The sequence below is a fragment of the Odocoileus virginianus genome, chromosome 2 (assembly GCF_023699985.2).
Source record: "Odocoileus virginianus isolate 20LAN1187 ecotype Illinois chromosome 2, Ovbor_1.2, whole genome shotgun sequence".
NCBI classification, from domain to species: domain Eukaryota; kingdom Metazoa; phylum Chordata; class Mammalia; order Artiodactyla; family Cervidae; genus Odocoileus; species Odocoileus virginianus.
Window position 1 is genome coordinate 1,871,286 of NC_069675.1, and position 26,479 is coordinate 1,897,764.

Below are 26,479 nucleotides of genomic sequence, written 5' to 3' on the forward strand. Positions count from 1 at the left end.
AAAGACCTTTATTATGAAGCAGATGATAGAGCTGAACTGTCCTGACATTTTAAAAAGTTTATTTGTATTGAAGTGTAGTGATGCTGCACAACAAAGTGAGTGGGTTACACGTGCACATTCAGTCTTTCTCATGCTCTTTCCCGTCATGGTTCATCACAGGCTAGTGACTCTGGCTCCCTGTCTGACGGCAGGACCTCGTTGTTTTCCTTCCTCCGTTTTCCATATTTCTTAGTAACTTCTGGTTTCTGCTTTGTTTCAGGTTACTGGCATCTTGCCCTGCTTGCTTGATGGCGACTGTTTCATCAGATCCAATTCTTCCTCTCCAGATCTTGGAATATTATTTGAACTTGGAATTTCTTATATTCGCAATGTATGTCAGTTGAAAGATAAAGCTTTCTGATTATCAGTTAAAAGGGAACTCTTTTTTCTAAATGTCTGTTCTTAGTAACAATAATTGAGATTTTTCTGTGTAATAGAATATTAACCTCTTGAGGAATGGCAGTGATTATAATTTTTTTTTTTTTTATGATGCTGCTTTTTCAGCAGCATTTAAAGCAACTCTTTTTCTTTGTATTTATAGCTGGAGTGAACTCCAGCGCTTTATAAGAATGAAGATTTGAAAAAGATGGGACTTTACAGGAAGTGATAGAAGATGTTCATGGCCTTCCAGCACAGAGCTGTGCCCCTGTCCCTGAGAGTCAGAGTGCCCTTCACCTTGTAAATGGGGATTCTAATGAAGGGACCTGGCAGCGTGATCGTTTTTATTAAGGGAACATCAGAAACTTGGATTAACTTACACCATATAAACTGTTGAATCAGTGGGTGTGGGTCTGTGGTAATATATATTTCCATATTTTAGTAATAGCTTCACAGGTGTGGTGTGTGCGCTTGGCTTCGTGGTAACCCAGAGAGCTGGTTGTTAAATTCCGTTAATGGTGTTACGCTGTCCTTTCATTTGTTTTTTAGAAACTTACTCATTCATTGTTTATTTCTGGCTGCCCTGGGTCTCCGGTGCTGCGGGCAGGCCTGCTCCTCGTTTGGTGACCGGTCCCTCATTGCGGCGGCTCCTCTTGTTGCGGAGCAGGCTCAGCGGTGGGGGCGCCTGGGCTTAGGTGCCCCATGGCACATGGAATCTTTCCCCAGACCAGGGATCAGACCCATGTCCCCCGAGTAGGCAGATGGGTTCTCACTCACTGCGCCACCAGGGAAGTCCTGCCCTTTCATTTCTTTAAGGCAGATTCACCCGTGTGTGTTGCTGTGTTGGACAGGATCGAGGAGCAGGACCCCCCAGGGGAGCGCACTGGCCTCTGACAGTTGATGGGGGCAGGGGGTGATGTTCTGAGCAGGAAGCCCCTTGAGGGACATAGTTGACTCATTCCATTTCTCACTGAGACCCAAAGCCTCCTGCTCGAATGTAGCGTTGATGTGACCTGGGATCATTTCCCAGCATATTTATATCACTCAGGAAACAACAGCAACAGTTGTCCTAGCATCAGGCTTAGGGTTTTTCAGGAGCGACTTAAGGTAAGATGTTCCCTTGACGCCCTGCCTGCACTGTCTGCCTGCGAGTCCAGTGAGCCTCCCCTGGCTTTCACTTGGTTTTCTTGCAAAGAGCTTTTTAGTTCTAAAGGCAAATATTAGTTTTATTGCTTTTAGAAGAGCTTAGTATGTGCTTATACATTTGACTGATTCAGACACGAAGTTTCATACCCAGTTTTATTTTCTAGTCCACTGGTGAAAGAGGAGAGTTGAGCTGTGGCTGGGTGTTTCTGAAACTTTTTGACGCCACTGGAATTCCTATTCCAGCAAAGTAAGTTGGGTTTATATATTCCCTCCAAGTGGGTAACTTTGTGAAAATTCGTTTTTTAGCATCTAGACACCTCAGGTTTCCAAAGGTTTCACATTTCAGTAACTTGAGGGGAGAGGGCTTTTTAATGCTGATTTTAATGTTCTTTGGGGCTCCCCTGGTGGCTCAAATGGTAAAGAATCCACCTGCCATGCAGGAGACCCAGATTCAATCCCTGAGTCGGGAAGGTCCCTGGAGGAGGGCAGGGCTACCCACCCCAGTGTTCTTGCCTGGGAAATCTCCTGGACAGAGGAGCCTGGCAGGCTGCAGTCCGTGGTGTTGCCCAAGAGTCAGACAGGACTGAGCCACTAGCACTTTGACTTCACGTTAATACTCTTTGAAGGTGATATGTGAGAACTGCATGCATGATCTCATCCTAGCCGGGGAGGCATGACACACACAGCAAAGGCGTCTTACAAGGCGTCTGCCCCAGCCGTGCACTGAGAGTGTTCCTGCAGTGGCTCCCTGAGCTGGTGGCAGCCTCCCAGCGCCGGGAGAGAGCCCGTGTGCAGGTGCTCAGCGCACGCGTGTCCGCCTCTGTGCCCCCCGGACTGGCCTGCCAGGCTCCTCTGTCCGTGGGGTTCTCCAGAGCCTCTTCCTGACTGGGGGTTTGACCCCAGTCCCCTCATTGCAGGTGAATTCTCTACCACTGAGCCACCAGGGAAGCCCAAAATAGAGCCTAATTCTCAGCAAAGAGTGGGAAAGCTGGGTCAGGGTCCCCAGGTCCTCCGTGACTGCACCTTTCTCCTGTAGGTGGCACGTGGAAATTGTAGCAGCAGCCACTGTAAACAAATTTAAAATTTAAGACCAAAAGCAGATGTTTGTAATGTATTTCCAACATGTACAGTATCTAACAGTCACAAGATTATTATCTTTAATATAAAAAGAGCTCTCAAAGACTAAGAAGACAATCCAAATTTGAAAATGGGTGCACACACACAAATCTAAGTCTAGGATATAAACAAGAAACTCACAGAAGGGATGCAGATGGGCAGTCACTAGGATGATGATGGAGACCCTAGATTTGGAATGATAGAATTCAGGGCCATAGCCTGGGCTCTGTGTAACTGTCAAGAGGTTCTTTAATGTCTCCAAGCCTCAATTTCCCCCATCTGTAAAATGGGATTATAGTAGTTCCTATCCCAAAGGTTTAATTCAGATAATGCTGCCCGCTTCGCCCTCTGCTGACACCACAGGGGTGGGTGTGACCTTGCCACATACCAGAGGTAAAAGTCCTCCTGGTGGCATCTGGCGGGAGGGGTGGGGCACTTACCACCCCTAGCCCCTCATCCCGGTACTGCCTGTAGACGTAGAAGCCCAGACTTCTTGTGGGCTTTTTGTTTTTCTGTCTTTATTTTTTGTTTTTAATAATGTCCAGGGTTTTCAGTTGTTCTTGCTGGGAGGGAAAAGTGTGTCTGTCCAATCTTTTTTAAAGTCTTAAGCTATTTTTTAAAATGAGATGGAGGCCTGTGTATTGATACAGAAGCATCTCCAATGTGCGTTACTAGATGAAAGCAGCAAGCTGCAGAATCACGTGTGTGCCGACGCCCCTTCTTTTCACGGAGGACCGCGCCCGTGCGCCCGTGTAAACTGTTCATGGAGGTTGTCTCTGGGGAGCAGAATTGGGGAGGCAGCGCCACAGGGTTAAAGAGGCAACTTTAAAAGGAAATGTGTGTCAGTTTGAGATTTACTGTGTATATGAATTTCTTTCAAAATAATTTCTACAGAAAAAGGTAGAAAAAGGGGCTTACCAAACCAGGGGGGAAAGGACAGGGAGGGAGTTTTTGGCTTTTTATTGATCGTTTCTATGTCATTTGAAGTTTTTACAACAGTCTACGTGTTACTTTTGCACTTTAAAAGTAGTATAACTTCATAATAGCTTTATTTCCAATGATGATTCAAAACTTTTGAAAAAGACATTTAAATGGCACAAGTCATTAAAGTCTCAAAATGACATCAGTTAACCTTTCTCACTTTAACGTGGGAAATGTATTTTCTATAGTTCATAGTTAAGACGGAGATTCAGTTTACTGAGAGGAGAACCCTGGGGAAGGATAACAGCTTTCATTCTCATTTACCAATGAGTGAGACGTAACTAAAATGCCTGTTGATGTGCCTGTGCTAAGACAGTGTTCCACTGCTGACCCCACTATTGCACAGCGTCACATGTGCACCGTGTCCTTTTCTTTTGTAGGACTTACAAGCTCTTCTTGAATGGAGGCACCCCGTATGAGAAAGGTGTTGAAGTGGACCCTTCAGTATCCAGAAGAGGTACCACTTTCTTTCTGTTGCTTTCTTCCCTTTCCTTAAAGATTAAACAAGCAGAAGATGCATCAAAGAAGACAGCTATAGTTTAAAAAGCCTAACACTCTTCACGTGAATTCACATTTTTAAAAGTATGTCATTTGATATTAAAATCTTAATCATTTTCATCTAAGTGAGTATTTCCTTGGTGGCACATGTGAGACTTTAACGTAGGAAATTAGGATGCGTACGGACCCTGTGTTGGCTTGTTTTCATTGAGCGCAGGGCCTCAGAACTGACAGGCCAATTCAGCGATTTCCTCTTGCTTGGTCACTGGGATACCTGCCAGGCTGCCCTCTAGAAACATTGAGCATCTTTTGATATGTCCACTGACCAGGCATTATGCTAGATAACGGGAACATGGAGAGTCAGGCAAATATTTATGGCACTTGCCTCTCGGATCTCGGAGCCTGACAGATCTGAAACTCCCCTCTGGCGCCTCAGACAGCCCTCTCCTTGATTCATGATTTAGGACACGCAGCGACGCCAGCCCCACCATCTTGGAACAGGAAGGTCCTGGGGTCTGAGATACAGTTGGTTCCACTTGAAGTCAGAGATGCTTTTTAAACTCCCCTTTCCTCTGTAATCCAGCAGCAGTGGTGCTGTCTAAGAATCTGCTGTAGTGGCAGCTCCAGGGCTGGGCCAGTTGGGAACCTTCTGAGGGTCTTTGAAAGTGAAAGTGAAAGTCGCTCAGTCATTTCCCACTCTTTGCAACCCCGTGGACTGTACAGTCCATGGAATTCTCCAGGCCAGGATACTGGAGAGGGTAGCTGTTCCCTTATCCAGGGGATCTTTCCAACCCAGGGATCAAACCCAGGTCTCCTGCATTGCAGGCAGATTCTTTACCAGCTGAGCCACAAGGGAAGCCCAAGAATACTGGAATGGGTAGCCTGTCCCTTCTCCAGGGGATCTTCCCGACCCAGGAGTTGAACTGGGGTCTCCTGCATTGCAGGCAGATTCTTTACCAACTGAGCCGTCAAGGTAAGACCTCTGAAGGTCTTTAGGGCATATCTTACTTCATTGGTTCATTTAGGGTGTACGGGCAGCTGCTGCCTTTCATACAGTTCAGCACTCCTGGTGCTGAAAAAACTTTGTCTTATTTCTATTATAAAATTTTATGTAAAATACTGTTTTATCACATTCACTGCCTAAGCACTAAATTTTGATATTTATTTTTTCTTTTTTAAAAGCACATGGTAGTGTTTTCCATCAGTTGATGACAATGAGGAGGCAGCCTCAACTTCTAGTGAAACTGAGATCTTTGAACAGAAGATCACGGAGCACGCTCAGGTTAGTGCCCGTGGTTACCTGTCTGGTGAACTTGGGCTGGTTCAGCATTTACGGACCTTCTCTGCTTCCAGCTTGTCTTCCTGCTCAGGCACCATTTGTTAGTTTTTTGGTTTTTTTCCTCGCTGATTCTTCAGCCAAGGATCAGTAGGGAAATGGAATAATAACACATTTCAGATTAATGTACTCTTCAGTTTACCAGTTAGTACAAATGATAGATGTGGTCAAAAGTAGAATAGAAGCTTTTGACTAAGCAGGGCTTATCATCCATGATCCTTCTCTTAGGGAACTTTGGAGAACTTTTTAAAAAAAATCATCATGAATTTTTTTTTTTTTTTTTGGCCACACCACATGGCTTATGGGATCTTAGTTCCCAGACCAGGGATTGAACTTGTGACCTCAGCAGTGAGAGCTCAGAGTCCTAACCACTGGATTGCCAGGAAATTCCCTGGGGAACTTTTTTAAATGTCAAGTTTATTGAAGTATAATTTACACGCAAGTAAAATTTACCCCTTTTACTTTAAGTTTTTTGAGTTTTGACAAGTGTATACAGTCATGTAGCTACCACACAGTCAAGATAAAGAATATTTCTGTCACTCTAAAGAGTGATCTCATGCCCCTTTGTAATCAAATCTCTGGCTTTGGTCTCAGGCAACAGTTGATCAGTTTTCTTTTACCAGTTTTACCTTTTCCAGAATGGTCTACAAATGGAATCACACAATGTATAGCCTTTTGAGTCTGGCTTCTTTCATCTAACATAACATAATTGAGATGTGTCCATGCAGTTGTGTGTCAGTGTACGCCTGCATGCATGCTCAGTTGCCTAAGTCATGTCTGACTCTTTTTCGACCCCATGGACTGTAGCCCACCAGGCTCCTCTGTCCATGGGATTTCCCAGGCAAGAATACTGGAGTGGGTTGCCATTGCCTTCTCCAGGGGATCGTCCCAACCCAGGGATCGAACCCAAGTCTCCTGCGTCTCCTTCACTGACAGGAGGATTCTTTACCACGGAGCCACCTGGGAAGCCCCATGTGTTAGTGGTTTGCTCCTTTTTGTTCTAACTGGTATTCCATTTGGTGGATATACACAATGTGTTTGTTTATTCACCAGTTCAGAGACATTTGGGTTGTTTCTAGGTTTGGGCAATCATGAATAAAGCTACTCTAAATATTTGCATAAGAGTTGTTTGTGTGTGTGGACTTATGTCTTCCTTTCTTGTGAGATTACTGGATCATCTGGCCTTTGCTTAACTTTATAAGAAATTGCCAAACTGTTTTCCAATATGACCAGGCTGTTCTATACTCTCTCCTGCAACGTGTGAGAGTTCCTGTTACTCCAATATTCTTGACAGCATTTTATATGATCGATTTTTTTCTGTTTTGCCCATTTTAATAAGTGATTAGTGGTATCTCATGGTGGTTCTAGTTTGCATATCCTTTAGGGAGCTTTTACACTGGCAGCATCCCAGGTCTAGCCATTTCCAGCTCAGTAATCTCTTGGACAGGCCATTTACCATCTTTCTCAGGGTCTCAAGGTCTGTGTCTTTAAAATGAACATAATAATAATATCAAGCCCCTCAAGCTTTAATGAGGTTTAAGGAAATGAAAATATATAAAGCATTTGCCTCGTATTTATGGTACATGCCTCACAGTAATACACAATAAGTATCACAGTAATTATTACTATTATTATCGTATGTGTACTCAGGGGATTAGTCGTGTCCAGCTCTTTGTGACCCTGTGAACTGTAGCCCACCAGGCTCCTCTGTCCATGGGAGTTCCCAAGCAAGAAAACTGGAGTGGGTTGCCCTTTCCTTCTCCAGCGGGTCTTCCTGACCCAGGAATCGAACCCAGGTCTCTTGCGTTGCTTTACTGTGTTAGCCACCAGGGAAGCCCCAGTATTGTCATGTGTGTAAATAAATGTAAATATCCTATGTGTAGATAAGTGTAAATATAATAGCAGATAGCAGTGCTGTCATAGAATTTGTTCAGATGAGGATGTGCTGTGTAGCTGGTAAGATCAGAGGAGGTCAGATCAGGCCTTGACGTTTTGAAGGAGGTGCTGTTGGACGATGTGGGGCTGTGGAGAACGTGCGGCACAGAAGGGTGGGCAGAAGGACGTGGCTCTCGAACAGAGAAGGGGCAGCCGGGCAGCCCCACCGTGACCTGCTGGCTGCTGCCGGGCGCTCAGGGGTCGGGGAGACTTGGAGCACTCGTGAGTGGCTGCTTTCCTCGCTTGAGATCACGCTCCCCGTTTAAGTATCCCTTGTTCTTATCACTAGCACTGAAATGTGTTTTATAATGATAGTGTTAACAGTTCAATCTTTCAACAACCATTAATTGTGTACTCATGGGTAGTATTCACTCTTGGCTCCCCGCCGCCCTGCCCGCCACCCCAGATGTCCACAGAGCCTATGAGCTCCCCCTTTTCGGCCAGTCTTTTCCTGGACAATTTTTATTTTTCAAGATAAAAAAAAAAGCAGCACCAGCACAGGCGCGGTCTTTGTAAAAGGAAAGCTGTTCGGCCTCATTCTTCCTACTCCGTCAACCACCTGCTGCTGCTCTGGTTGGTAAGCTCTCCAAAGTCTAAAGCACTTCCAAGCATATCTTTCAAGTACAGCTTTTAATAGTGTTTCTTTTGGCTTCAAATACTGGCAGGGAGATATGCTTTACAATCTAGAGATCGATCTGACTGGGTCAGCAGTGGTCAGATCAACGGGCCCATTCTCCCAAAGCTGTAAATTTTCTTTTGTGTCCTGGGTTCTCCCTCAGCCCTCAGCCCCGACCTCAGGAATAGAGGCCCTTGTTGGTTACAGCACATAGTAGGCACCCGAAAAATGTTTGTGAAATGATTTCAAGGTAGAGCTCTTCCTGCCGCTGTAAAAGCTCTGCCCTGCCGCCTGTGGCCCCTGGCCTCCCTCATCTCATCTCTGCGTGCACGCGACCCTCCTCCCAGAGCCCAGAGAGAGCCCTGACGGCCATCATGAAATTGGGCTCCACTTCAAGGATCCAAGGGATACCAAGGGAACACTTCATGCAAAGAGGAGCTCAATAAAGGACAGAAATGATATGGACCTAACAGAAGCAGAAGATATTAAGAAGAGGTGGCAAGAATACACAGAAGAACTGTACAAAAAGGATCTTCACGACCCAGATAATCACGATGGTGAGATCACTCACCTAGAGCCAGACATCCTGGAATGTGAAGTCAAGTGGGCCTTAGGAAGCATCCCTACGAACAGAGATAGTGGGGTGATGGAATTCCAGTTGAGCTATTTCACATCCTGAAAGATGATGCTGTAAAAGTGTTGCACTCAATATGCCAGCAAATTTGGAAAACTCAGCAGTGGCCACAGGACTGGAAAAGGTCAGTTTTCATTCCAATCCCAAAGAAAGGCAATGCCAAAGAATGCTCAAACTACTGCCCAATTGCACTCATCTCACACTCCTGTAAAGTAATGCTCAAGTAAAATGCTCCAAGCCAGGCTTCAGCAATATGTGAACCGTGAACTTCCAGATGTTCAAGCTGGTTTTAAAGAAAAGGCAGAGGAACCAGAGATCAAATTGCCAACATCTGCTGGATCATCAAAAAAGCAAGAGAATTCCAGAAAAACATCTCTTTCTGCTTTATTGACTATGCCAAAGCCTTTGATTGTGTGGATCAAAACAAACTGTGGAAAATTCTGATAGAGGTGGGAATATTCACCAGACCACTTGACCTGCCTCTTGAGAAACCTGTATGCAGGTCAGGAAGCAACGGTTAAAACTGGACATGGAACAACAGACTGGTTCCAAATAGGAAAAGGAGTGCATCAAGGCTGTATATTGTCACCCTGCTTATTTAACTTATGAGAAACGCTGGGCTGGATGAAGCTCAAGCTGGAATCAAGATTGCTGGGAGAAATATCAATAACCTCAGATATGCAGATGACACCACCTTTATGGCAGAAAGCAAAGAAGAACTAAAAAGCCTCTTGATGAAAGTGAAAGAGGAGAGTGAAAAAGTTGACTTAAAGCTCAACATTCAGAAAACTAAGATCATGGCATGCAGTCTCTTCACTTCATGGCAAACAGATGGGGAAACAATGGAAACAGTGGCAGACTTTACTTTTTTTGGGCTCCAAAATCACTGCAGATGGTGATTGCAGCCATGAAATTAAAAGACACTTACTCCTTGGAAGAAAAGTTATGACCAACCTAGGTAGCATATTAAAAAGCAGACATTACTTTGCCAACAAAGGTCCGTCTAGTCAAGGCTATGGTTTTTCCGGTGGTCATGTATGGAAATGAGAGTTGGATTATAAAGGAAGCTGAGCACTGAAGAATTGATGCTTTTGAACTACGGTGTTGGAGAAGACTCTTGAGAGTCCCTTGGACTGCAAGGAGATCCAACCAGTCCATCCTAAAGGAAATCAGTCCTGAATATTCATTGACAAGACTGATGTTGAAGCTGAAACTCCAATACTTTGGCCACCTGATGCGAAGAGCTGATTCATTTGAAAAGACCCTGATGCTGGGAAAGATTGAGGGCAGGAGGAGAAGGAAACGACAGAGGATGAGATGGTTGTATGGCATCACTGACTCAATGGACAGGAGTTTGGGTAAACTCCGGGAGTTGGTGATGGACAGGGAGGCCTGGCGTGCTGCAGTCCATGGGGTCACAAAGCATCGGACATGACTGACCAGCTGAACTGACCAACTGACTGACTTGCAGAATCTAGAAATGTGCACTCCTGTTAGTGTCCAGTGTGGGCCTTGGGACCTGCCAGTAGGACTGTGGCCTCAGGCAGGCTGTCCCAGAGACAGGCTGTAGGCAGGGAGAAGCCAGAGGCCCGGGCCCTGCTGCAGAGCCGTGGGCTGTGGTGCAAGGGCTGTGCTGTGGGTTCGAGGTAAGAGGCTGGGTGCAGGTGCGCCCTGGAGGTGGGCCTTGAGGTGGGGTTAGCCCTGCTCAATCTCCTCTCCCTCACCTGCCGCTCATAGTGGGTGGAAAAAGAAGGCATGAATGCTACCAATGGGGCTTCCCCAGTGGCTCAGCGGTAAAGAATCCGCCTGCCATGCAGGAGATGCAGGAGATTTGGATTCTATCCCTGGGTTGGGAAGATACCCTGGAGGAGGGCATGGCAACCCGCTCCAGTATTCTTGCCTGGAAAACTCCACGAACAGAGGAGCCTGACGGAGTCCATGGGTTTGCAAAGAGCCGAACATGACTGAGCACACACACACAATTCTACCAGTAGCCTTCCTGCTTCTCTGCTCCAAGTCTGCCCCACCTCTGTCCCCACTCCCTGGTGCTTAAGAACTTCATCTTTTGAGACTTCCCTGGCAGTCCTGTGGTTAAGACACTACACTTCCACTGCAGGAGGCACATGTTTGATCTTTGGTCAGGGAACTAGGCCCACATGCTGCAGAAAAAAAACACACCATCATCTTTGTTTAGCCAAATTTCTCTGCCTGAAAAGAAAGGACTGGGGCTCTTTTTTATTACGCCAAGGGTCATATACCAATGTAGGTGGAGCCAAGGGAAGGAAGCCCAGTTATAATCTATCAGGGCCAGTTTCCCCAGTATCCTTGCTGGCCAGCTTCATCCTGCCCGCTCACAGGCCAGCAGGGCTCCCCGTGTGTCTCCTAGGCTGTCAGGAGCAGGGGAATCAATGTGGACTCGTCTTCTTTTCATGTATTTATTTTTGGCTGCACTGGCTCTTCATTGCCGCACACGGGCTTTCTCTTCTCTAGTTGCAACAAGTGGGGGCTGCTCTCTAGTTGCAGTGCGTGGGCTTCTGATTGCTATGGCTTTTCTTGTTGCAGAGCAAGGGCTCTGGGGCGTGGGCTCAACAGCTGTGGCTCCTGGGCTCTGTGACACAGGCTCAGTAGTGGTGTACAGGCCTAGTTGCCCCACTGCATGTGGGATCCTCCCGGGACCCACATCAGTGGCATTGGCAGGCGGATTCTCCCCCACTGAGCCACCAGAGAAGCCCTGGACTCATTTTCTTGACCAGAGAAGCGGCCCCGGAATCCTGTGCCTGGATCTCCTTTTACAGAGACAGCTGTGATTGTGTGCACCCTCAGCTGAGACAAAACAGGGAGCAAATAGATCCTTACCTTTCACCAAGACTTGGTTTTCTGATTTTGGAGCTGTTTTTTGATGGGATGTAACTTGATATGATTTGACCAAATGCATGCTTTTTCTCTCTCTGCTTTACGACTTTTAATTTTTTAAATTATTTTTTAATCGTTATTTTTTTTTTTTTACAGTAAGTCCTTGTTGGTTATCCATTTTAAACATAGCCGCGTGTACATATCAAATCCTAAACCAAAGACATGTTTTTAAACTCCTGATGAGGGAAAGCCCTAGATTTAGACCCAGGCTCCCAGTGCATGGGTTCTAAATCCTGAGAAACCCTAGTCTATGGGAGTAGGCTATATGTCTGGGTATAAATTTGCTATAAATTTATTTTCCTTTGCCTTTCTGATGTATCTCATCTTTTTTTCTCTTTTACCTCCATTGTATTGTTGCTAAAAATAAAGGAAGTAGTAGTGTTATTTGTGTGTTAGTTGCTCAGTCGTGCCCAACTCTTTGCAACCCCATGGACTGTAGCCCGCCAGCCTCCTCTGTCCATGGGATTCTCCAGGCAAGAACACTGGAGTGGGTTGCCATTCCCTTCTCCAGCAGACCTTCCTGACCCAGAGACTGAACCCAGGTCTCCTGCCTTGCAGGCAGATTCTTTACCATCTGAGCCCCCAGGGAAACACCAGGAAGTTACTTGCCTGGGGCCTTTTATCGTGTTTATTGTACTTCTGCTGGTCTCTCTGTGAGGTCAGAAAGGTATATCTTTACTTCTTCAGCTTAGAACTTTCTGGCCTCTTGGGTTTGGGAAAATCAAAGAATTTCCCTAAAGGAAACTCTGATAAAGAGCCAGCAGCATTGCTCTGTGTTATGGCGAGGTGCCAGAAGGAAAGGAGTGCCCACACAGTGGGCGCTGAAGACCTCTCCTACAGGCAGGCCGCAGTGCCTGCCAGATGGAGCAGGCTGCTCTGGGAGAGAAGGGGAGGGGAGAATGGAAGGAAGGTTCCACCCCTTCCCCTCGCAGAATTAATGGCTGTTTTTCAGCATGCGATGAGTTTGGGCATGCCTCTGAAACACTGCCCACATGAGCCACAGAGCAGAGGGTGGGAGGCAGGACAAGCCGTGGGAGTCAGAGTGTGAAAACAAGAAGGCATGTGGTGGCATCAGGGCAGCTTCCGTGTTCCTCACAGCCAGCCCTTGACGTCTCGGTCAGGTACACACAAGATCAGAATTTTAGCAGGGTTGGAAAAAGATGACTTCTGACTCTGTGTACCAAATGTGGTGTATGAATTTAAGTGTGGTAAGAGAATCTATCTTGCATTTTTGACATTTCTAGAAGTGCAAGGGTTATGGAGTGGTCAAGGTGTCCTGTCTAAATTATGTGAAACTCCCCTTGGAGGTCACATTCATTCTGTTCTCTTCCAACTGGCTGGAAGCCTGGATGTTACCTGCGTGATTAACTTTCCCTTCTAAAATTTTCATCCTCGAAATTAGAATAAAGGGTTAATTTCTGAAACTAAGACCTCCTTTGTAAGGTGAGGTGGTTTTTCTTAGCTCAAAGACATCTTCCCCTTTGATAAGAGTACATTGTTTGCCAGGCTTTTGAGATTTCTTCTATGGTCACTCTTCATGCTTAGCGACAGAGTTCATGTGCTTCTAAACATGACACTTAGAAAATGTGTGTTTGGGGTGACTCAGGGCATTTTCTCGAGTGTCTGGTCAGGGCAGCCCTAGTGCTCGCTGTCCCCGCTGAGTGCCCAGTGTGCATCCAGTGTCTGGTCTGTAGGCTGTCTCTCTGGCTCTGTTGCGCCTTGGCTGCAGCGTGAAGCATCTTCATGTCATCTGGGATCTCTGTGGGCCCTGCAGCTGTGGCACGCGGGCATTAGTTGCTCCTCAGCATGTGGGGTCTTAGTTCTCCGACCAGGGATTGAACCCACATTCCCTACATTGCAAGACAGACTCTCCATCACTGGACCACCAGAGAAGCCCCTGGCTTCAGGTTTAATATCCACATAGCTGTGAATTTTCCAGTTTTTCTTCTGCTCTTGGTTTCTAGCTTCATTCCATTGCGATCAGAAAAGACACTTTGGGGGAAAAAAGAAAGCATACTTTACATAATTTGTCTTTTAAATTGTTAGGACTTATTTTGTGTCCAGCATATGGCTATCTTGGAGAATGTTCCTTGATCACTTGAGAAAAATGTATATTCTGCTACTGGGCAGTGTTCTGTATACGTCTGTCAGTTACAGTGGGTCTACAGTGTAGTTCAGGTTCTCTTTCCTTCCTGATCTGTCTGGTTGTCCTCCAGGCAGGAGAAGCCTGGCAGGCTGCAGTCCATAAGGCCTCACAGTCAGACACGACTGAAGCAACATGGCATGCCTGCATGCTGGTCGTTCTGTCCCTTATTGGAGGGGGAGTATTGAGGTCTCCTCCTGTGACTGCAGATCTTTTTCTCTCTTCGCTTCTGTCAGTGTGCACTTCATATATCTAGCAGCTCTGATGTTTATTGTATATGTTTATAATTGTTATGTTTTCTTAATGAATTGGCCCTCTCATCATTATATAACATCTTTCATTGTCTCGTAACAGCTTTTTGGCTTTAAAGTCTCTTGTCTGATATCAGTATATCTGAGCAGTATATCTTCTCTGTTTACTATTTGTATGGAGTATCTTTAACTGTCCTTTTATTTTCAACCTATGAATGTCCTTACATCTAAAGTGGGTCTCTTGTAGATAGATTGGATCCTGTTTTTAAAAAAATCTATTCTGCCAATCTGTGTCTTTGGATTGAGGAGTTTAATCCACTTACATTTAAAGTAATTGCTAATGTGGAAGGACTCAATTGTATTTTGTTATCCATTTTCTGTACATCTTAAGTTTTTTTTTCTTGTCCCTCATTTCCCCCCTTGTCCCTCATTTCTCCCCTTACTGCCATCTTTTGGTTTTAATTGACATTTTCACAGTGATCCATTTTGATTCCCTTTTCATTACCTTTTGTGTATAGATTTTTTTCTTTCTAGTTACCATGAAAATTACATACAACATCCTAAAGTTCTTACGGTCTATTTTAAACTGATATCAACTTACCTTCAATATTGAAATATTTTTGTTGTCGAACACTTACTATGTACCAGACATTCCCTTAAGCTTTCCACATTTACCTCATTTTAATCTTTTTAATAACCTGAAATGCAGGTATGACTATCTGTGTTCTACAAATGAAGAAACCAAAACTCAAGGATAAAATGAACTCCAAAGCACATAGCTTGGAAGTAGCAAAGTCGGAATTCATTCTGATCTGTCACACCCTCCTGTGTCCCACCCAGCACCGTGAAAAGCTTGAACTCATGTTTCCTCTGCATTCATCACAGCGGGTGGGGGTGGCAACACGGCTTTGTTAAAACTTGCAGCTGACTAGTCCCCGTTCTTTCTAATTGATGACTTTTATTTTTTATTTGACATTTGACATGGATGTGTATGCAAATGTGGAACAGAAATTGTAACTCAAAGTTGTGACTTGAAAGTATACACATAAAAATAAAAGTTTTTTGAAGTTTAACATGGCCAACTTATAGTTAATGTTATAGTTAACTTATATAACATTAACTTAGACTTAACATTAAGGAAATTTTCCTTAACATTCTTTTCAATAATTAAGCAAAACTCAGAACTCTTCATTAGAGTAATGAGTATGCATTTAAAAAGCACCACCAAAAAAATAATAATAATAATGAAATAAAATAAAAAGCACCACCAGTTCAGTTCAGTCACGTTCAGTTGCTCAGTCGTGTCTGACTCTTTGCGACCCCGTGGACTGCAGCACACCAGGCTTCCCTGTCCATCACCAACTCCGAGAGCTTACTCAAACTCATGTCCATTGAGCTGGTGATGTCATCCAACCATCTCATCCTCTGTCTTCCCCTTCTCCTCCTGCCTTCAATCTTTCCCAGCATCAGGGTCTTTTCCAATGAGTCAGTTCTTTGCGTCAGGTGGCCAAAGTATTGGAGCTTCAGCTTCAGCACCATAGGTTGGATCATAGGGGATTGCTTAATGAGTATATTAAACAATGTATTCTTTCTTCTTTAATAGCCTACTACCAGAAACATTAATTGGAAGCATGTGCTGCGTTCATTTGTTGATATTTTATCGCCAGATTCTTGGAGATGTTCTCCTGAAAGACAGGATGAGCCTGAGCAGTGCAGGTGAGACATCTTTGTGGTTTCCTCACTTGTAACAGTGCCCTGTGCTTTGAGTAAATGTAACCTCTGCCAGCCTGTATCTTCTGCTTCTGAAGGTGACAGTTGGAATAAAATATTGAGAAGAGCATCAGTGACCATCAGTGACTTCATATGCAGTCTTGTGCTCAGCATGCATCCTATGAGTTCAGTATGTGTTCTGTTCTTTACCATATGCACTTTTCACATCTTAAAATCCGGAGACTTGAGATCCAAATTTCATATATAATCATATTTTTCCCTTAATGTCTTTAATAATGTTTTTACTGGGTGTTTGGTATACATATCCTCTTTTTGGGAAGAGAACAAATTACCCCCAGATAACTGGTTTTAATGCAAGAAGTTTAAACATCAGTAAAATTGGTGAGACCAAGTGAGAGATATTCATGGGTTCTATATTGCAACTTTTTTGTCAGCTTGAAACTTTTCCCCAGTAAAATGTTTAAAAGTAACTTTAAAAAAATCAGTGAGTTGTCACATATGATTGAACTTGGCCAGAGATTGGCATGTGTTGTAAGAATTCCCTCTAAAAAAGTTTCGTTTTATTGGATATTCTTTATTGAGGGGGTACTACACACCAGGGCGGCGCATCCTTATCCTGGTGGAGCCACAAACTTCAAACACAAAATTATGTGAATAATCCTTTTTAACCTTAAATGTTCTGAAGGGAAATACACAATAAGAGCATACACTAGGAAGACCTGAATTAATGTGTGGGATGAAGGAAGGCTTTTCCAAGCAAGGAATATGTAAGACCTGAGACAGGAGTGATACTTACAGGGGAGATGGGTGGGCTTGGATCCCTTCTGGCTAGAAGGACCAGCGTGTCTGAAGACCCAAGGCAAGAAAGTGCTGAGTGCACTGGAGGAATTGAAATTGAAAGCAGGCAGTGTGGCTGGAATGGAGTAAGGAGAGAGAACCCCAGGATGACTTAGCACTCGTGGACAGGCGGAGTTCATGGTTAGACACGAGTTCTCTTCCGGAGACGCACTACCTGGGTAGGCAAGTAGAAATGGAACTCAGAGAAGCACCAGCATTCCTCAAGGAATAATTATAACTCTAAAGGAAGCACAGTTTAAGCCTTTCAGTCATCACATGCCTTTGAATTGGTTTCAGTGACTCTAGAAAAACTTCATGAATGACATGACGCCTTAAAGAGGATAAGGCTTATTAGGTTTTTTTATAGGTAAGAAGGCGACTCAAAATTGTTGACTTTATTTGGATCTGAGCATCCGAATAAACCTAGTAAGACCTAGAGGGAGGATTTTTCTCAACTGAGAACACAGATTGTGGCAGTCACTGCCCTTGCCACTTGTGGGGTGTCCTTCCTGGTGTGTGTCTCTGCACGCGCCCTTGTGGACTGTGAGATATCAGGGTTCTCCTGCACAGTATGTAGGCACACGGCCATCTCCTGACGCCTTTCAGTGTCACCACCGCCATCGAGGTCCTCCCGAGCAACGGGGGACTGCAGTCAGGCCGGACCCGCCCGCCCTCCGCCTCCTTTCCCCGGGTGCCTGCTGGTTCCCGCTCAGCCTTCTGAGGGCATGGGTGCCTTGTAATTGGACGAGTCCTCTTACCGCACCACACTTCAGTCATGAGGAGGAAAGGGAGGTAGGGAGAAAAACACAGAAAGAAAATCGGGATTTTCCAGTCTGACTCTGTTCAGAGCCACCTTGCTCCCATCCTGAAAGCTCTACTTGATACCAGACTCATTTCGGAACCCCTGGGTTGTGGATGTGGAGACAGGTGGGGATTGCGGGGGACAGCTTCCAGCCCTCCAAGAGGTTGAAATGGGTAGAGTGTATAATCAGCAAATCATGTGGCACAGTAATTTCAATCTGAATGAATATTTGTATGTCTATTGCCATAAATTACGTTGGATGAAGCTTATATAAAATCCTTCCTGTTCTTTTGTATTTCAGATTTAATTAGTAATCCAGTGCTGGCCACCTTCCCCAGGCTCTTGGAGGAGTCAGACATAATGGATGCACTCAGGGTGGGTAGTATGTTTCATGATGGAGGCCTGCTGGGTCCCAGAAGGTCTTCAGTTCATACTTTTGTGGGGCTAATTGAACTCTGGGTGTTTTATTTCTTTTAAGAAGCTTTTCTGAAACCTTGTGCACTGATAGAAATATTTACTTGCAAGTGAAAGTGAAAGTGTTGGTCGCTCAGCCGTGTCCAGCTCTCTGTGACCCATGGACTGTAGCCCTCCTGGCTCCTCTGTCCGTGGGATTCTCCAGGCCAGAATGCTAGGGTGGGTAGCCATTCCCTTCTTCAGGGCATCTTCCCGGCCCAGGGATGGAACCCCGGTCTCCTGCATTGCAGGCGGGCTCTTTACTGTCTGAGCCACCAGGCAAACCTGCTAAATTAGTTCCTACTTGTAGCTTGTGAAGAATCGCTTGCTGATACATTCCGCCTACTCCATCTGGGTTGGGTCCCTAGGACGTGATGCCTAACTCGAGATCCACTGCTCACATGAGCCGGTTCTATATGTCGTTTTTAACCCTGCCTGTAAGTTTACTTACAGAGTAAAGTTGCAGAGATGTGGCAAAGACTTGCGAATACTCAGATTAATCTAGTGTTTCTGTTTGCTTTTTAGAGTTCCTGGGCTGAGAAAGAGAGTACGTTAAAAAGATCAGAGAAGGTAACGTGATGGTCCACCCCAGACTTCACAGTTCTGTGCTCAGTGTTGGCTACACGTCCTAACCGCACGTCTTCTTTAGCTGAAGTGTGCCATACTCACAGTCCCTGTTGACAGTTCAACCTTGTTAATATGGTTCCAAAGGCACCTTCAAAGAAGGCTATGGGTGATGGATTCTAAGCATTTAAAAAAGCACTTGATCAAGACAGTCATTTCAGACACATTTTTTTTTTTCCTTTCAATTTTTAGTGTCTTTATCTTCCATGTTCCTTGGGGAGACTTTTTTTTTTCTGTTTCTTTTTTATTTTTTAAATTATGAAAGTATGGTAACACATTTACAGGAAACTTGGAAATATAGAGCAAAGTTACATACAATTCCACTGTATATTACAGTTATTTTTTTAAGTAGATAAATTAAGATTTTTAGTTGGCGTTTCAATATCAAGCTCTCAAAAATGAATAGAATGAATATGCAGGAAAGTAGAAGGATATAGTAGACCTAAAAAACACCATGAACCAATTCAACATAATTAAGATGTATATAATTTTCACACAACAGTAGGCTACAAATTCTATTCAGTTTCCCATAGACTATAGGAGACGCTGGAACATATCCAGAGACATAAAACAAGTACAAAAATTTGATGGTCTAAAGGTATTGAAATCATACAGAGTCTGTTCTTTTATGTTTCTAACTGTGGAATTATGTTAGAAATCAATATCAAAAATCTTTGAAAATAACCCACATATTTTCAAGTGCAACGTGACATTTACCAAGAGAATCAGACCACTGAGTTTTATTGAATTGAGGAGAAGTTTCTAAGCCAAAATATTCCAGCTGCCTATCAAATTTCTCTCATTAAAAAAAAAAAAAATAATCCCCTGGCTCTCAAAGTCAGGTACAGAGAAGTAAGAGGAAAATTGGCATAAGCTGCGCCTTACATTGAAAGCACGCATGACTGTGCGTCCGTGGCCCAGAGCGTGTCGTTACCAAACTGAGCTCGCAGCCATCCGTGTGCAGTGGCTTGACTGCTCTAGTCCAAGACTGACAAAGTTTTTTGGTAAAGGGCCAGAGAGTCAATATTTTTGGCTTTGCAGGCCGCATGCTCTCTGTCTCAAATACCCAGCTCCGCCTTTGTAATGCAAGGCAGCTACAGGCGGTATTAAACACCTGAGTACGACTGGTTCTATAAGACTATAAAAAGAGATGGAGGTGGGCTGCATGGGGCCCATGGTCCACAGTTTTTGGACTTTTAATCTGAACTTTTCATTGTCCTCAAGCAACAAGGGAGAACAAAGAAAGACACTAAAAATTGAAAGGAAAAAAAATGGTGTATATACTGTATCTTTATTTGAGCTCCCGTTCGACCCAAATTGGCAGGCATAATGCTGTTCTTGCTCAGTAGTGGACAGGTGCTGGGCCTCGGGCCTGTAGAAGCAGCCTCTCCAGCTCCCCCTGGAGGGGTCATATCTCAGTGCAAACCTCCTGCGCCCCTGCAATGCCCACCTGAGCTGTGGAGCTGGGCTGCCTGCCCTTGGGATGTCGCCTGGCTCCTGTTCTGGGGGGGGAGGGGTTGACAAGACATCCCCACTCCTTGGGCTCCTTTCTCTGGATTTCAGACAGGGCCCTTGCTACACTTCTCCTGTGATGCCTTGAGCTAATTCAGTGATCCAGCTGGCTTCACACTATGTTTTCTTAGTTCCATGTACCTGGAACCGCACCCTTGGCCCCAGAATTAGACTCCATGCCCCTGTCTCCTTGGTGGAATGTGCGAGACCCTCAGTGGAGCTCAGTGGGCACCCTGGGTTCAAGGAGTCCCTCTCAGACCCTCAGAGAGAATCTCTCATTTGTCCCCGAGGTGACCCCTGCTGGGTCCATGTCCTGACTGAACAGCTGGTTCAGAGCCCATTACCTGCCAGGAGTCCCCAGCACCTCCATCCCACCGCCTCCCTCAATGGCTTCCAGTTAACAGAGTCCCTAGATGTAACACCTGAGAAGTAACGGCATGGGTCCGCTCACCGTGACTGTCGTGGCCGGTGTTTTCCAGAGAGACAGGGAGCTGCTGACGGCCGTGTTCCTGCTGGCCTACCACGACTGCGTGCTCCCCCTGCTGCGCTCCGCGCTCCTGCCCCCGTTTAGGTGGGCCGAGGAGGAGACTGAGGCTGCCCGCTGGAAGGTCATCGCCGACTTCCTCCAGCAAAACCAGGAAAATGAGGGCGTCCTCCAGGTTCTGCTGTCGCCGGAGGGGGTCCATGAACCTTTCGACATTTCCGAGCAGACCTATGACTTCTTGGGTGAAAGAAGAAAGAACATAGCCTGACAGCAGTGGCCTTTGACCCTCAGCTTCCCGCTGAACATGATAGACCCTCCACGATGCCCTGCATCACGTGGCCAAACCAGAACTAACGGTCCCGTCACTTTTCTGTACTGGCCACGTTCTATAGGAAATGTTTATCTGATCATTTGAATATGTGTCATACAGTAAAGCAAATTTTTATAAGTAATAATTTAAAGAGATTTTTTTTTTTCAAAAAACAACTGCTACATTTCTTTTAAAATTGAGTGTAGTTGAGTATAGTATGTTGAGGATGAGATGGTTAAGACAGCATCACTGACTGAATGGACATGAGTCTGAGCAAACTCTGGGAGACAGTGAAGGACAGGGAAGCCTGGTGTGCTGCCGTCCGTGGGGTCATAACGTGTCGAACACAACTTAGTGGCGGAACAACAGCAACGTGGTTGACGTGAAATGTGAAAGTTTCAGGTATACAGCATAGTGATTGACAGTTTTTAAAAAGTACGTTCTATTTAAAGCTGTTATAAAATACTGGCTATGTTCCCTGTGTTGTACAATATGTCCTTGTACTATGTTTATTTTACACTTCATACTTCTATCTCTTAATCCCCTACCCCTGTCTTTCCCATCCCCTTTTTCCTCTCCCCACTGCTAACACTAGTTTGTTCTCTGTTTCTTTTTTTCAGTGGATGTATAATTGATTTCAATGTTGTGTTAATTTCTTCTGTAGAGCAGAGTGACTCAATGACACATACATATATACATTCTTTTTTAATATTCTTTCCCCTTACAGTTTATCATACGACATTGGATATAGGTCCTTGTGCTATGTTGTAGGACCTGTTGTCCATCCATTCTATATGTAATTTGTTATTTAGTGACTAAGTCATGTCTGACTTTTTGCAACCACACAGACTGTAACCCACCAGGCACTTCTGTCCGTGGGATTTCCCAGGCAAGAATACTGGAGTGGGTTGCCATTTCCTCCTCCAGGGGATCTTCCTGACCCACGGATTGAACCTGCATCTCCTGCACTGGCAGGCAGATTCTTTACCACTGAGCCAGCAGGGAGGCCCTTCTGTGTGTAACACCAGCTAACATTTAAGTTGACTATATCTATACATTTGTATAAAAGCAAGATTTTATCAAAACTCAAATATTTATGATCATTCAAGAAAGTGACAATATAATCCACAGAATAGGAGGAGATATTTACAAATAATATATCTGGTAAGTGTCTAGGATCCAGAATGGGGATTCCCTGCTGGCTTAGTTGTAAAGAATCCACCTGCAATGCAGGAGATGCGGGTTTGATCCGTGGATTGGGAAGATCCCCCAGAGGAGAGCGTGGCAACTCACTCCAGTATTCTTGCTTGAAAAATCCGTGGACAGAGGAGCTTAGAAGGCTGCAGTCCATTGGGTTGCAAAGAGTTGGACACAACAGAAGTGACTAAGCATGCACACACGTGTGATTTTTGCTAATAAAATTTATGTTGTGAAATGAGGGAATCAGGATAATCTATTTGAGAAAGCTGGGTTATTGATCACTCACTTCAGTCTAATATTTGAACGTGCTTTCTCTTTTGCTCAGTTGTTCTGTCATGTCCGACTCTTTACTGACCCTCTGCTCTGTAACCCACCAGGCACCTCTGTTCACGAGATTTTTCTCAAGAACACTGGAGTGGGTTGCCATTTCCTCCTCCAATGCATGAAAGTGAAAAGTGAAAGTGAAGTCGCTCAGTCGTGTCTGACTCTTCGCGACACCGTGGACTGCAGCCCACCAGGCTCCTCTGTCCATGGGATTTCCCAGGCAAGGGTACTGGAGTGGGGTGCCATTTGCTTTTTTAAGTCCATATAATTAGTGCTCATTAAAGAACAAACAAACAAAAAAACACTTCCAGGCTTTGGAGAGTGTGTTGACCTACCTCTGTGTCAGAGAACAAAGATTCTGTTGCCTTTCGAATAATCCTGTGACTGCTGGTAAATGGTCCCAAGCTTCGCTGTTAGCAATAACAGTGCAGCTGGCGTTTGTTGGGTGCCCACTGTGTGCGTTCTCCTTGACGAGGTCACCGCTCACAAGTGCTACAGGAGGCCAGCCCTGGGTTTTTCCAGTGTTATCAATACTGCTGCGAAAGAGACAGGCCAAGCAGCTTTGGTAATCTGCCTAACGTCAGAGGTAGTAAGTGGCACAGCTAATACACTGCGTAGAGACGTCAAGTATAACTTTCTACAACCGAAGATGTTCCCCTGCTCAGTGGAGACATTTAAAAATTGAACATGAAAATATAACATGAGAAATCTGTTGGAAGAAAAATGCAATCAAATTAGAGTTTAAATTATCAGAGTGCTGACTGAGGAACTTGTTTTGAAACGTACTACCTTAAAGGAGGCATTTACTTTTTTAAATTTTATTTTATTTGGCTGCACCATGCAGCGTGTGACCTTAGTTCCCCAGCCAGGGATCGAACTGAGGTCCCCTGCATTGGAAGTGCAGTCTTAACCACTGAACCACCAGGGGAGTGTCCTAGGAGGGGGTCACTTTTAGAGGTCCAATGTATTACAAAACTTCTGGGCTGCGTCTCACTTCAGTTCAGTCGCTCACTCGTGTCCAACTCTTTGTGACCCTGTGGACCACAGCACGCCAGGCTTAGGCTTCTCTGTCCATCACCAACTCCTAGAGTTTGCTCAAACTCATGTCCATCGAGTCGGTAAGGCCATCCAACCATCTCATCCTCTGTCGTCCCCTTCTTCTGCCTTCAGTGTTTCCCAGCATCAGGGTCTTTTCCAGTGAGTCAATACTTCACATCAGGTGGCCAAAGTACTGGAGCTTCAGCTTCAGCATCAGTCCTTCCAATGAACACCCAGGACTGATCTCCTTTAGGATGGACTGATTGGATCTCCTTGCAATCCAAGGGACTCTCAAGAGTCTTCCCAACACCACAGTTCCAAAGCATCGATCCTTTGGCGCTCAACTTTCTTTATGGTCCACCTCTCACATCCATAAAATCCATAGCTTTGACTCGGCGGACCTTTGTCCAGAAAGCAATGTCTCTGCTTTATAATATGCTGTCTAGATTGGCCATAGGTTTTCTTCCAGGGAGCAAGGGTCTTTTAATTTCATGGCTGCACTCACCATCTGCAGTGATTTCGGAAGCTAACATCTCAGTTAGCTTATGCTGAACCCTAAAGGGAAACAATTTGGGCCTTCATCTCAGACATTCACGTGTGAAAGGGGCACCGATGTCATGAGAATGTGGCCTTGGAAAAGAGATTTCAGTATGTCTCCATCCCCCAACCCCACCCTCGGTGATGTGTGGGAAACAGCGTGTCCGGGCACCATTATTTGTCTAACATAGCAAGCTGCCCCTCCAGTTCCCTAGGCTAAGCCTGCCTCCCTCCGAGACTCTGACCCTCCCCAGCTCCTGTGACAAGAAGGGGCTCCCACCTTTGCAAAGGAGGTGGTGTACAGAGTTTTCCCATTCCATCAGCGTTATCGCAGCTTAGGCGCCCATTGTATTATATGCAAGAACATGAAACTACGTCACTCCCCACCGTGAAGGTCACTTTTCTATAGAATCTTTCATTCCTAATGGCCACAGTTTCATTTTTCTAATCATTTAGGTTATTCTTAGTATCCAGTCAAAGGTGGGGCATTTTATGAAAGAAATGATGGCCGGTGAATTCCTTTCAGTGAGTGCACAGCGTGGAGAGAGGGAGATTTCTTTAGAGGGTGTTTTCACAGACTGTCTTCTGTGTTCATCTGAAATGTGTCATGACTGACGAATGTAGCCAACTTTAGTGTTTCTGACACATAAGAAAAACACAGGAAAGCAAACAGTTTCAGCAAGGCTTGGGCCCAGAAGCGAGACTCAGAGGCGGTCATCCCGCAGGGAGGTGCCGGTTCTGCAGGGGCGAGGCGGGCTGTGCCAGTGAGAGACTGACGTTCTCGCTTCAGTCAGCGGAGGGTTTTTAAAAAAAGAGAACAAGGTGGGAGGGGGGACTGGGATGGGGAATACATGTAAATCCATGGCTAATTCATTTCAATGTATAACAAAAACTACTGTAATGATGTAATTAGCCTCTAACTAATAAAAATAAATGGAAAAAAAAAAAAGAGAGAGAGAGAACAAAACAATGAAACCTCTCTGGCTTTTCAGTGCCGCTTTTTAGCTTCCAAAACAGGAAGAGGTTGTCAAGGAGCCAAAAGCATCCTGGAAGTGAGTCCTGGGGTGGGGGGTTGTGTCCAGGAGTGTGGCTTAGAAACACAGTGAGTTAACTGTGAACCCAGGTCAGGGAGTGCTGGGGGGACATGCAGTGCAGGGTGCCCCTGTGAGGGGGTCCCCACATCAGAGCCTTTGTGGGGGGCAGGGCTCTAAACTCTAAATGGTGTGACCCACCACCCCCACTTCCAGCCTCATGCAGTAGACGGAGTGTCATATCCAGTGGATCTGCCGGAGGTGGTGGGAAATACTGCAGTTCCCTGGCCTGGGCTGCATGGTGATGGGTGGGGCACCTCAGAGCAGGTGCCACCTCAGTCCCAGTGGGTTTTATGGTCTAAGATTGAGGCAGGACGACTCACCAGGGGCTGGTGGAAAGGCGTGACACCACATGCAGACGGAGCAGGTTTGACTTGCCAGTGCAGACAGCACCTGGGTAACCCCGAGGGAACCGGAGGCGCTGGAGGTGTCACCTGCCAGCCCAGGGCTTTGTCAGTCCACAGTGCTGCAGGACATCCTTCACCGGGGACCCGCTCACTCCCACTGGTATGAAGCATTCCAAGTTGGGAGATTTATTCAGGGCCTGGAGGTGACTAGAGCTGGCTGTCACCTAGCTGCTTTGTGTTCTGTCTCTTCAAAGCAGAGAATCCGAGGCAGAACCCTACTGACTCAAGACACCTTGTGTCTGCGGTTTACAATCGCCCATTTGTTCATTTGTTCATTCGTTCATTCACTCCATGTTTGTTGAGCAACTACTAGCAGCCTGCAATGCAGGAGACCTGGGTTCGATCCCTGGGTCTGGAAAATCCCCTGGAGAAGTGAATGGCAACCCACTCCAGGATTCTTGCTGGGAGAATCCCATGGACAGAGGCGCCTGGGGGGTCTACAGCACATGGGTTGCAGAGTCGGACTCAGCTGGGATGACTAAGCACACACTACCCTCCAGGCACAGCATTTGGCTCTGAGGACCTGGTGGGAGCAGCACCCTCTGGGATCCCTGTCCTGACTTAGCGATGCCCAGTATGGAAGTGATCATGTGTGAGAACGTGAAGAAGGGCACAGCCAGCCAAAAGGGCCTCCCGCTGCATCTTTCTACTGTTGCTGCCGTGTTTAAATCCCAGCAGTCCTCTGGCCAGGGCATTACGAGCCCTGCCACAGGTGCTAAGTCAGCGTCAGCGGAGGTGATCCCCTAAACTGCAGTCTCGCTACGCAGCACCACTGCCTCATGTGGGGACCACCCTCCGCTCAGTCTGCCTGAAACCTCGCCCTCTGAACTCCCACCATTCGCTGTCTGAAATTCAGGAACACGTGGATTTAATAACTTGTGGCTGCCTCGGGAGCCAGACTTGCTGGCTGAAATTCTGATTGTTGTTGCTCAGTCGCTGAGTTGCATCTGACTCTGCGACCCCATGGACATCAGCAGCGCACCAGGCTTCCCTGACCTTCACGCTCTCCCTGAGTCTGCTCAGACTCATGTCCGTTGAGTTGGTGATGCTATCCGGACATCTCATCCTCTGAAATTCCGATGTGGACGGGGAGGAGTGGCACTGTGCTGTGTCAGATGGGACAATGGAAGCCTCGGATTTTAT

General features: G+C 45.7%; 1 protein-coding gene across 4 annotated transcripts in view; it reads left to right on the forward strand.

Annotated features, from left to right (window-relative positions):
• Nucleotides 1-20,884, forward strand: part of NPHP1 (nephrocystin 1) — a 65,230-nt gene extending 44,346 nt beyond the window's left edge. For 3 of the 4 annotated variants that reach the window (XM_020876750.2, XM_020876742.2, XM_070474094.1), the window contains exons 13-20: nt 260-370; nt 1,728-1,810; nt 4,041-4,117; nt 5,341-5,440; nt 15,590-15,702; nt 17,658-17,731; nt 18,335-18,379; nt 20,425-20,884. In XM_020876750.2, coding sequence (XP_020732409.2) covers nt 260-370; nt 1,728-1,810; nt 4,041-4,117; nt 5,341-5,440; nt 15,590-15,702; nt 17,658-17,731; nt 18,335-18,379; nt 20,425-20,697 — 876 coding nt within the window. In that variant the 3' untranslated portion in view covers nt 20,698-20,884. Of the gene's footprint in view, nt 1-259; nt 371-1,727; nt 1,811-4,040; nt 4,118-5,340; nt 5,441-15,589; nt 15,703-17,657; nt 17,732-18,334; nt 18,380-20,235; nt 20,397-20,424 lie in introns of those variants that run through there. The other variant, XM_020876758.2, reaches the window with a different exon arrangement.
• The last annotated feature ends 5,595 nt before the right edge of the window (nt 20,885-26,479 follow it).